At 42.8% G+C, this 12,955-nt stretch overlaps 1 protein-coding gene across 7 annotated transcripts in view; it reads left to right on the forward strand.

Moving 5' to 3' along the window:
• Positions 1-347: 347 nt before the first annotated feature.
• Positions 348-12,955, forward strand: part of per2 (period circadian clock 2) — a 37,095-nt gene continuing 24,487 nt past the window's right edge. For all 7 annotated transcript variants that reach the window (XM_063219431.1, XM_063219435.1, XM_063219437.1 and 4 more), the window contains exons 1-2: positions 348-507; positions 7,349-7,857. In XM_063219431.1, the coding sequence (XP_063075501.1) occupies positions 7,463-7,857 (395 nt within the window). In that variant the 5' untranslated portion in view covers positions 348-507; positions 7,349-7,462. The remainder of the gene's footprint in view (positions 508-7,348; positions 7,858-12,955) is intronic.

The following is a 12,955-nucleotide window of genomic DNA, read 5'->3' on the forward strand; positions in this document are numbered from 1 at the left end:
ACTTGTATAACTGTTTAGATAACGCTCATTCGTATTTCACCGCCACGAACCAACCACTATCCTCCCCTGCTACGGTTTCATTCACTTACAGGGCTCGCTACTACTGATTTGCCCACACGTCTCGCATGCCGTCACTGGACGTGGTTTTCCACGTGAGGCGTATGACATCCTTATGTAAAGAGACTGGCGGATTTGTAGACCAATCGGCTGTCTTGTCTTCCACGGCTTCATGTTTTCTATGGAAACCCAACACTCGTAGCCAATGAAGCTGCATAGAAGGAGGGCCAGTGGGCGGGGTTTGAATTGAGGTCATGCTGAGCGCTCGAGATTCAGGGCAGAATCGTGAGTGAACATTGAACGTAACAGCGAGTGCAGTGTGTCAGTGACCACAAGCGGCTTCACCATCGAGGAAATTAGGGGAAAATATCAACCCTTTTGAAGATTTAAAATTCAGTGGGGAGAGGTGCCATTTGCGGCTACATAGAAAACATCTATAACCTCGTCAAGGTATGTTTTGACTCGTTGTTTGTTGCTTTAACTGTTGTAGCAGAATGATGTTGTATAACATATTGACATCCATTCATTGCAATGTGACTTGTTATGAGATCATTGCTAACTTTAACAACCTCCGATCACGTCATTATACACATGGTTCAACTCGAAATATGTAACTTTATCCAGTTTTAAAATAATATTCAAGGAAATGTGTTCGTATTTAGTTTAATTACAGTTTTGAGATCAGCTTGCATAACTGTGCCACGGCTCAGGTCAAAGCCGGTCACTGGAGTAGATCTCGCCCTACCCACAATTTTGAACTGAAGTTTTCCCCTTTAATTCTGAAAGACGTCAGCTTCTCTTGAGTATGTTTCATTGATGGGTATTATGATGCATATGATGAAGTTTTGGGACCACCAGTTTCGTCTGGAAAGTGTTTACATCTAGTGATCATTGAAGTCATGTGTGGGGAACACAGACACCTATTGCACTGCCCCCTGTTGTTGAGCTAGTTTATTGAAGAACGTGCACATTATAGGTCACAAAACCCATTCCAAATCCTATGCTGTTAATCACTTATTTGTTTGTCAAAATAGTGAATTGCAGTTTGATGTTCAATGTCTGTCTGTTTTACATTTGGAAAGGGTTATGATGTAATGCTATTCGAGGTTATGTGATGGGAATTATGCATGTGATACATCTCGATAGCCTCTCTTTATATAAGAAGGTAATGTAGACTGAAGGCCAAACACAGAGGAAATGTCTTGGCCCTAGAGAGAATGACAGGTCTACTAAAATGTCTCCTGCACTCGCACCTGCCGTTTTACATTCTGAGCCAGTTGCTCTTGTCTCAGTCTGGACAGTCTTGGGACTGAGATTTTGTGATGTTTCAGCAGATATTGTTTTAGCACTAGAGTTGTTCAGGATTTCCCTCCCAGTTTGTGTTGCCAAGGCCATGGAGGCAATTTCATTTAGGGTCTATTGTCTACATGGTCAATGTTTTCATTGTTGTTTTTATTTATTCACTAATTGTTCATGTGGACCAACTGATGATGTATACAGTAGGCAAACACTACTCGGCCTCAGCAGCACCAGGTTATTAAAAGTGACCTAGTCCTACATGAGGTGCTCCAGATACCTTAATCTGGTGTTAAGGTACAGAGTGTGCACACCTCTGTTTGGACATTTGTGTTTTTCAAACATCATACTAATGCCCTTCATTTTTTAAACTGCGGCAGCCAACACCATCCCTCTTCAACCCATCACTGCCTCATTCATTCAACTAAAATTAAATATCAAAATAATGGAACACATTGTAAGCTTGGATCTTAAATCATGGCCCTATCTGTGGTGATCAGATCAGAAATAGTTAGAAGATAACTTTTGAATCTCTCACTCATAACACTCACCGTACAGTGGCCATGTAAAGTCCTTTAGCAGCATCCAGACTGCACACACACTGGCCAGTAAATTACATTTGTAATTACTACTATCATCCCAAAGCCGTTTGTTAAACTGATGGTTTCTATATTGTGATAATTTTACAGGAGGTTACTGTTGGGTTTGTCTTGGATGAGATTAAGTTGAGTGAATTGTTTATAGAGTTGCTATGAAATTATTTACTGGTTGCTACACCATGTGGGTGTGTGCGAGCATTCCACTGTGCAGTATGGAGTGGAGGATGACGCACGAGGAGAGGGGAGGCGCCTAGAGAAAGCTCCTGGATCTGCCTTTTTCCTTTTTTTTTCTCTTTGTCGGAAACACTGCTCTCGCCCACACACTTTTTTTTTGTTGCCAATGCCAAGCCATGAAAGTCTGATCCACATTACATTCACTTTTCAGTTTTGGGAGTTGCATCATGGTTACAGACAGTGTTTTATATGGTTACAGTGTTTTATTCTGGCTTGGTTGTATTGTCTGGCAGTTGCTTGCCGATTCCTTTTTTTTTTCTTTTTAATTACTGGTACAGTATTGGATCGAAGTCTTAATTCTTATTTTTGACCTGTGATCATTCTAACCTGGGGTGGGGGAATCCTCTGCCCTGGTTCCTCTGCTATCACTAACCTCAAAACTGCTCAGTGTCGACAACACTCGCTTTTCTCACATGCAAATGAAACCCATGTGGAAGATCCAACTCGCTCCATATAGCTATCCCTCCATGGCCTGAGGTTGTTTTTGGGAGATTTCCCTGCTGGTTGATCTGATCTTCCCATGCTTGTCAGTAGATGGAGAGTCGTATACATGCAAAACGCCCAGTGTTTCCTGGATATAGTGGGTTAGTGCTCCATCTCTTCCACTTGTTCACCTTGTTGACCTGTTAGTGCCCGGGCCGTTTCCATCCCAATTGCCAACTGGCAAGTGGCCAAGTGGGTGCGTATTAGGCAGGCAGGCAGGCAGGCAGTGATGTGCATTGCAACAGGTGTGGCACGATAGGCAGACAATGATTTTATGGTTATTATGTCAAAGGGAGGTGTTGCCTGAGGCTATTCCCTTGGCACTGTGGACCACAATCTCAGTACCCTGAAGCCCATGTGAATGATGTAACTGTGAAGCTGGTTCTTCATTGCTCACCTAGAAAGTGAAAGGTGGTCGCAGTGGAGTTATGTTGCAGTCATTGATTTTATGGGGAAAATATCAGATTGACATTTACAGAGGATTTTGTGCTAGGCCACTGAGCAAAACAATACTTTATTGAGTATTATTGCTATAGATAGAACTGATAGAACTGAGCATTTGAATTTGAGAACCAGTAGAAGGGAAGTTTCCACTGACGACTAGCAAATTAAACCAAACGTAGGCCATGTTACTGGAAGGTACCATCTGACAAAATAATAATATAGATATGGGGTACAATCAATCAATTTCATGATTCTCCACATTACGCAGAGCATCACATCACTCCAAGTTCCTTGTTATTACTTCCTAGTGAAATGTCCACTTCCTTTTTCTTTCAGAATATATTTAGGACTATACCAGTCCAATTATTTGTACTGTTTAACATACTTCCTTAATCTGATAACCCTGCTTCTTTCAAATTATGTAAGATTAAGCCCTTATATAAAATTAATCAGTGTTGAAGAAGTATTGTTACCCATTTAGTTGCATAAATGTCTCAAGCTTCACTCTAAATTATAAAAGGGCATCAAGGGATGTTGTGACCAAATTAGTTAATCCCTACGCTGATTAGTGGGCATTTGTATGTCACTGTAATAATGGTTGTTATTTAACCCAGAATAGAACTCGTTTGGCATCACTGCTTATGGAGCTTACAGGTCTTTTTTCTTTAAAAAAAAAAAGTATACAAGTTATTGTAGATGGTTTAGAAGTAACGTATGCCTAACTCACAGTTTGATATACCATCATGAACCTCGATTATTACACGCATTAAGCTTATATTCTATAGTACATAGCCATATGCCCGTAATACAGTCCATCATTAACATCTGGGTTTATAATTGACTTTGAAAAAATGTGCAAGTTGCTTGGCTTGCTCTATGTGCTTAGTCATTGGTCTATAGTACAATGTGCCTGTGGGCAAGATGCCATGTGGTCCAAAAGGCAACGACCTTAACTGCCACCTTTGCAATCCGCTGCCTGCCATTGTCAGCGGTGATCAGTGATCACATGGCAGGGCAGTTGGGGTCTCGGTCCTTCTGTGTGTAGATTATTGGGTTTCCTCAAGACAAATAGAGGATCGTGTCCCCCAATTGGTGTGGTACGTTGTGCTATTTGTGTCCAGTGAGGAAGTGTGACTTGCTCTGATTGTGTTAGACCAAGGTTTTCTCGTATAAGGTCTTTACTAAAACCATGTTATCCAGCCACTGTCATCATCGTTGTGCCTTTAAGAGGACCCTTTTCCCCTCATTCTCATCACCTGGCTCTGTATCCAGAGGTTCATTATAGGTCTATTCAGATGTCACAGTGCAGGTGCAGGAGATGCCAAGCTGACAGGTCAGGAAGAACTTGCAGTGTTCTTGCTGTCAGCATGCCAAGCCGTCGAAGAGCCTTTTTCCATCTCTATGTCCAAGCAGGCTGTCTGCAACCTGTGGCTCCTGATCAGCTTTGGAAGTGCTATGGCCATTGGCTTCCAGCCATTTGGGTCTGCTCTGTATACTGTACTCTCAACAAGCTGGAGCTAAATCAGCTATGAGCAACATAAAGGCCGTGACCTGACAAAGCTATAAAATCCAATCAAAATCTATTCCGTTTCCACCAGTATGAAATCTTGTTGCCCTCTCTGAGTGTATATGTGTAAAGAGACATGTTCATGTAATATAGGTTCAGGGGAAAGCTTCATATTCAAATAAGATTCGGTTCAGATTGCTCCAGCATTGAATCAGAATGACTTCCATCACAGAGTTTTCTATTCTCCTCGAAAGTTGTACACAAAGGACAGTCTCCTGATAGAACTCCTTGATGTGTCTATGTTAAAGTGGTTATCTTGTCCAGTCCTGTGTTGATCCAGTGAATAACACTCGTGTTTGTTTTTTTTTGTTTTATTTCACTGAGCCAAGTCCTTCAATGCCTATCAGCGTGCCAGGGTATTGACCTCATTACTACTACAGTACTGTAGCGATACCATTGATTCACAAATACCTGTACTCATCAGCCATTGACCTGGTTGTCGCAATTAGTGTAGAATACATGTGTTTGTGTTGTAGCCCTGTCTCTGTGGTGTCAGCTGTCAAACTGAAATGTAAGCTTCAGGTTTAGCATATAGTCCGGTGCACCACTGACTCGAATTTGTGTATGTGCACACTCACAGCATAAAATTGAATTGGAACAGGTTGGTCCCATTGTCACCAATACCCAAACCAGTTGTCAATTGGGATTGGAATAATACCATCAGAATCATTGGCATGCACATTTGATGTGATTTTTGTGTGTGGTAGAGCACCAGATACAATGCACACAGATGGGTAAGCTTACTATGCATGGTGCAGTATTGATAGAACTGCGAGGGTGATCTTCCGAACTTTCTTGTTGAGGTCGTGATAGTCAAACAATGGTGGAAAATATTAATGAGAGCTCTGTTGGCCACCTGCCCCCTACATGATCCCTCCAGTATTTTACGCTGTGTTCTGATAGTTCTGAAGCAAGTATGTGAACTCCGTAGTAAATGTAAGGCTCACAGCAAACATGTCTTCAGCCTAATTCTTAATGTAATTGTAACAACCTAGTCTAACTAGTAACGTACTTTACACACGGGAACATTGGTTAAGGATATAATCATTATGTGAAAAACTGTACTGCCTCTGTGTATGATTTTTTTTTAAACCCAGCAAACTCTGCATTCAAACAGTGCCTCCAACCAAACTCTTGAATTAAGAACTTAGACATTCTGATTATAGAGCAGTGACAATCTTGCACATTGTCTACTGGGATTAACCAATTACGTCACACAGGAGCAGAGCATTTATCATTGTCATCTCAGCCCTTTTGACTTTCTCCTGACTAAAATCACATATCAAACTGGTAAGACATGTAAAGAGCTGCAGGTGTGACGCAAAACTTGCTAATCTAGGCAAAGATTTCACCGTCTGCGCAGCATGCAGCGGCACGCCTGCGTGACTGACTGAAATGTGGCCCGGCAGAGTGGCACTCTGTTCTCTCTGGGTTACTGGGTTACCTTGGCCCAGCTCCAGATAACCTTGCTTCTCGTTTCTTATCACTTTCAAATAGGCTGGCTGGCACATGGATTGGGCAGCCAGGACTGTCGAGCAAAGTTCAGTCTGACACAATGTAACGTGATTTATCTGGTTCTCATGTGCTCCGTGGCTATACGGCTACAGTATATGAATAAAAAGGGTTTTGCATGAAAAAAAAACAGATGGAAAAAAAACAGATGTAGGTTTAGTTAAGAGGCTTTGGATGACGTGTGTGTAGAGAGGGGTGGGTCACTGTAACTGGATCTCTTTGTATATGAATATGTTTTGCATAGTAGGCAATATTCTTAACCTTTTAGGCTGTATGCCATCTGTAGACAAATTGAACTATTGCCAGGTTCATACATTGCTTGTTGATTGAAGTCATTTGAACCTGTAGAACACCTTAGACATGGTGTGTACATGCATGCATGGTGATGTACAGTTCAAACACATTACACTGATTACTCCAATGTTCACAAGGTGGCAGAACCAGTGAGCATGCGTCTGGGCCTCAGATTGCTCATGGAGAGATCAGGTTTTGTTTACAGTACTACAGTAGAACAGGAGATAAAGTGGTCAGATGGTCCATGATCAATTGAATCTTATTTTTACACCCCTGACACATTTCACTTCAACTGTAATACTATTGTTTTTATGCATTTCATATTTGTTACCCACCATCCAACATCAAACGCTCCATTGGTGAATGTTTTCAAAAACCCTCTATACAGACTGAAGTATATCCAGACTACTGTTTGACATCTTTCATGTCTGTGGTGGTCTCAAATGCCATGACTATCTGACCTAATGCGGAGACCTTAGATGTAGATCTGCCCCCCCCAGGCGTCAGCAGGTAAAGGCCATCCCATAGGTCTCTCACATGGGGCACCTTTGAAGGTAGTCACACTGACCTGAGCCAGATGAGCACTCTGGTTCTAACCTACGGTGGGGAAACCTGGAATATTCCTAGTGTCCTCCCACACTTTCATCCCTGACTAGTGTTGACCCTCCGTTAGATTAGGGCAGCTGTAGAAGAGATCAAGTATTTATAGATTGTGTTTTGTTTTCATTGAGCATCCGTAATATTTTGTCTGTGTTTTAAACTAGAAAGTGTAACACACATGGTTTCAGACAGCTGCTTGTGAGTATTTTGTCCAGTGAACAAAATATTTTTTCTCTTTTTCTCTTGTGTTTCATTGTTACAGAGCACCTTGTGACTGGCACCATTTCAAGGTCTTCCCACAACTTGAAGATGGGCTGATTGGGCTTTTGCCTGTTGTCCTCCCTTTCTTCACCACCACTACCACTCAGCCTGGGCGATGTCTGACGATTCGGACTCCAAGCCTTATCTGTACTCCTCCCTGGAGGTCCAGGATGGCGGCGGTGCATGTAGCTCCATGGCGCAGCTCCACCGGATGGCCGGCTTCACGGAAGGGCCCGAGCTGGGACTGCCGTCCGAGGGCAGTGACAGTAGCAGCCAGGACCCTCCGGTGTCCCCGCACAGTGACAGGAAGATGGCCCATTCGCTGCACGAGGAGGACGTGGAGATGAAAAGTAGTAGCGGGTCCAGTGGCAGTGGGACGGAGTCCCATGGCAACGAGTCCCACGGCAACGAGTCCCACGGCAACGAGTCTCATGGCAACGAGTCGACGGGCAGCTCGAACGGCCACAGCAAGGACTCTGCCCTCCTGGAGTCATCGGGGAGCAATAAGAGGTCAGTACGGGAAGGAGCTCTGAAAAACTTCAGATCATGTCAACCAACACAAGCATGTCAATTAATCCGTAGAGTTAATGGGTCCTCGAAATCTTCACTAAATCTCTGCTATTGAGAAATTACTACTAAGCCATACTGTTTTGTGTTTCTTGTCAGTAGAACACTTAGGACAACATACTGTACTGTTCAACTGTTTTGTACACCAAAAAGGTGTGTGTGCGCTTTAACAATAATGGATGCAGGCGGGTGTAGAAATGGTAGAATTGCAGGGTTAAGTTTTGTGTTTTTGTCCCCTCTTAAAACAGATACGAGATTAAATATGTCTCTCAAGAGGACATTGGTTGAAAGTTAAGAGCTGAGAATTGCAAAAAAAATTACACAAAGTAAGGTCATGTCCTCGAAACATTTAGCAAGACACTGGCAGCTATTAAGGACGGCGAAGCTTGTTTAGATAACTGAGCGAGACCAGCTGACAGTGTGTTCAAAATACCTCTATTTAATATTTCGAGTTCAGTCAGAAGAACGTTTTTTTGCAAGAACTAGGACAAGAATGAGCACAGAATCACATAAGAAGAGATTCTTGCAATTGTCATGCAGGATATTTCAAGCAGTTTGTTTTACAGCCACACCAATAAGCTGTTAGAATTGGAGTAATCTACAGTATGTGCAATCATATGGTGAAAGAAATGTGCTGTTTTCTAAGCCTTCAGATGCCCGCTCTGTTATGCACACAGCCAGAACAAATATATATCCACTTTATGCTCCATATCAATGTACTGGAAACTATGATGGAAACTTGGCAGTGGAAAATCCCCTCCGCTTTTTAATCGCACAACACTCTTCTTTTACCATGCCCTGTATTTGCTTATGTCAAGTCATTGCCACGGCCAATGCCACTTAGTCTGCCCTGCTCAGCTTGACATCTTCACCGAAATTTCCATATACTGTTGTCATGGGTACGTGGAAACAGTCTCAGTTCTGGGGGTCTTCAAGTGTCTTTTTGCGAGACACAGATTGAAGGATAGGACTCCCTTGATAGTTATGTCATGAGGCTTATATCCTTGGCTAACAAACTATTAACTGGCAGCAATTATAGAGTAGAGTAACTTTATTGATCCCCGGGGGGGAAATTCAGGGTAGTAAACGAGGTAAGTAGATTGACTCTTGACTGACATCATCCCATTGGCACAGCACCAGATAACTATTCACTGTTGATGGAGTAAAACACAAATCAGGCATTAGGTTTAAAATGGCATCTCATTACAGCACTTAACCTGTAATGTGCACAAAATGCATGAGGAAGAAGTTGCATGCGTTTGTTGCTGTCATTGTGTGTTGCAAATGTGAGCTTCTTGTTTCTGTTCGCACAGCTTACAAGGAAACATCCTTCTCCACAATTAACTTAACATTTATGTGCAGTCCTGCTGCGTTATCCAGGATAGACTCTTCTTGTTTTTGTACAATTAAAAGCAACATAAAAATATTTCCAGTAAGATGCATTCCTCAGCACAAGCGCAGTGAAGTTTTTTGAAGGGTCCCCTGATGCAATGATGGCTTTGCTTCCAAAAATAGGGAATGGTCCCCTTTTCTTCAATGTGTCCATTTGTTCATTACATGACCAAACAATAGTGTTTATGTTTTAAAGGTGCACTGCGTAAGATGGTGGCCAGAGTAGGTATTGCCACTGTGCTGTCCATTGCCAAATTTCATCTTTTCATGAATATTTACTAAGTAATAAGGTAATATTTACTAATATGACCAGAGTATAACACATTCTGCAGCTAAAATGGCCATTTCTGGAAATTCAAAATGGAGGACAATGGAGAAGATCCCCCTTTTCGTGTATGAAAAGTGCCATTTTTTTCAATCATCATGAACACTTAGAATTTGATGACGGTGGTAAGTATTCATGAAAAAGATAATATTTGTGAATGAGAAGGATGAATTCTGGAGATAAACTTCTAAAACTTTTACAAAGTGCACCTTTAAAGTAATTGAGCAAGAGGATGGTTTACGTATGTTGACCATATTAGCATCATTACATCACTGACGTTTCAAATGTCCATCATATCTTCCCAGAAGGCTTTATAAGTATAGAATTCAGGTGTCTCCGTCTCGTTCTGCTTTTTTTTTTTACAGTGAAATTGAATTTTCCTCTGACATCATTGTAAATAGTTAAGGATGGTAAATTGAAAATAAATTGTAATTGAAGTCTTCAGAATCAAAGACCTCATCAGAAGAGTTATTACTGACAGATTGTTCTATTTGTTCACTTCCCTTTTGCGATGGAGATATTTGCAATGCCCCGTGCTTGATCATAGATCTTAACAAAGCTGCCATGTCCCCAACAACTGTAGTTTGCTATTTCTTGATGGATTTTGATTTTGAGGGTACGCGTCCGTTTGGGACATGCCTGGACTTTTTAGAACCATCAACAGTTTGAGTGTTGAGTGGGAAATGTCTAGTGAGTGGAAATGTGCCTCTGGCCTTTACATTTTAATACAACACCCCCTTAATGGCATGGCATAATTGTCTTTGAAAGGAGTAACGAGCCTTTACTGGCCTCATTCATCCATTTGCCTCACTTGTTTACTCTAGGTGTTTACTTTAACAAAACCCATGAGTCAGCTTAGTGGCTAGTGTCAAAGAACGAATTGAGATGACTGTCTTTACCCCAGATGATATGCGTCAAAGCCAATCATCAGCCTAGCTGTTCCCAAGGCAACAAACAGTTTGTGTGTTTACTGGGAAGATTGGAAAGACCTTTTGTGTTCTTGCCCTCTATCTTTCCGTGTGTCAGGGTGCCCCCTTCTCTCCTACTAGCACGGTGGTTCTCAACCTTTTTTGAACAAACACCTTGGCCTCATCAAAAGCCTCCAAACGCCCACTTGACCTCCTCATGAGCTTGACAACGCCCCCCCTTATTATAAAATAATGAAATAGACTAATGTCCCCCAATGGCAACTAAGCACCGCCCCCTCAGCTGTATCCTCCTCAACGCCCCCCCTAGAGCTTACCAACATCCCCTGGGGGGCTGTACCACCCCTGTTGAGAAACCCTATGCTAGCATCATACCCCCCCTACCCTCCACCCTTCATCCCCAATCCACTCTCTCTCCTATTACCTCATCCTGACTGCTACATTACAGGAGCTCTTCACATTACGATCTGCCCTACATCCCTGAGATCCAAAGATCCTCTGGGTCATCCCTTTGTGCAAAAAGAGCACAGAGGACTTTGTTTGATATCCGATTGTTGCAAGAAATTTCAAAAGCCTTAACACCTACTCCTGTGCCAGGCCTGTGCCACTGACGCAGGCAATTTTCTTTGCCTTTCTTGTTCCCCTTTCAATGACCCTTCAAGCCCCAGGACTGCCCTCTCCCACTCCGCCACTCACCGCACATACAACACGTTCATGTTGTATGTGCTTCCATGTTCACTATGATCAACAAGCGCTCGACTCTCACATCATGCTTTGTCCTGAATGGTGAGGCGAGGAACAGCTCGCTAACGGTGTCTCACATCATTGTGCAGAGCCCAAACAGTAAGTGTGAACAGCATCCCATGGCAGGTGTTGTGTCATTAGCGGTTAATCACCTACTGTATACTACAAAGCTGGTTCAGTTGTAAACCAGGTTAAGTTAAAGAGGTAAATTGTCTAATGGAAGAGCCTGGAGTCCTCATTTTCTTAAGAAAAGGCTCTTCTAGTAGATGATTTAGCTCTTAACTTAACCTGGTTTACTCCTGAACCAGCTTTGTAGTATAGGCCCCTGGACTGGTGGGAAAGGACCTGGTGATGGTGGTGGTGGTGGTGGTGCTGGTGTTGTGGTGGTGGTGGTGGTGGTGGGGGTGATGGTGACCGCGGGGGTGACCGCCATAGCACACTGCTACCATACGTACTGTATAAGCACATCAGAGGTGTCAAAAGTAAAAGAAAAAAACCAAAGTTTCCTTTCGGCATAGGTAACTTATCTGAGTTGGCTGACTCTGCACGGGTTGGATCCAGTTTGTGGTTGGCCCTTGTAGGGTTTTCAGTGTTATTCAGTAACAACACAAGTCTATATACCTCATTAGTTACAATGGAGTACATGGAGTAACAGCTATGCAATATAATGTGCTAGTGTTGTAATGACACCACAAATTGCATCACATACTGTGAGTGTGCCAGCAGAACTTGCTGAGGACTTCAGGAAGGGCTTTCACCTCACCCAGGAGGACTATTAACCTACTGCGGCGATCGCTTAGTCTACTAGCCTAATGTCCTGGTGCTGCTTCAAATTAATTCATATAATTAGCTCAGCTGTGTTAATGCGAGCAGCTATTTGTAGGAACAGCTGCTATAACAAGCTCCTTTGTGAGCTATATTTGTGGCCAGCGTGTATTTCAGGTAGGCGCCGTGTCATCTGCACCTGCTTATTATAGCTGTGTCTGTGTGTATTAGCGACTCTAATCCAAAGCCAGTGGCCTGACTGGCAGACCTTCAGCAGGTAGGACTCTGGTGGCCATCAGCTAGAGTGGCTTTCCAGGCATGGTCCAGGGAAGCTGGCTGTTGGTGCTGCCGAGCAGGCTTTTCTACGGTGTGGAGTAAGGCTGTAACGATATTGTATCGAACCGAGAAATCGCGATACACAGTCACGATACTGTGTCGTGATACAGTGAGGCAGTATCGTGATACGCCCTTTCAAAGTTTTGTTGCCCAGCAGTCCAGAAAACAACCATATGATATGAAGTGATGGTGCTTCCAAGCTTTAAATCATCATCATCATTATTATATTTAAACTTTTTAAAATGTTGTAACTTATTTTACCTATAAAATACCACAGTTTTTATTCACAATTTTATTTTACAATGTTGGCTATGTGAAATCGTGGGGCATATCGAACCGTAGGTCAGAAATTGTGATACGAACCGAATCATGAGTTGAGTGTATCGTTACAGCCCTAGTGTGGAGATGGGGGCGGGGTTGCTAGGAGAGAATGCTATAGTTGGGAGTATCCGGTGATGGAAGTGGGTTGGGGACAAGTCACACTGACCCCCAAAGTTGAACACCTCATTAGTGGAGAAGTGGAGGTGCCAATAGTTGCATGACCAGCAGGTGC

The sequence above is a fragment of the Engraulis encrasicolus genome, chromosome 16 (genome assembly GCF_034702125.1).
Source record: "Engraulis encrasicolus isolate BLACKSEA-1 chromosome 16, IST_EnEncr_1.0, whole genome shotgun sequence".
In the NCBI taxonomy this organism is placed as follows: Eukaryota; Metazoa; Chordata; class Actinopteri; order Clupeiformes; family Engraulidae; genus Engraulis; species Engraulis encrasicolus.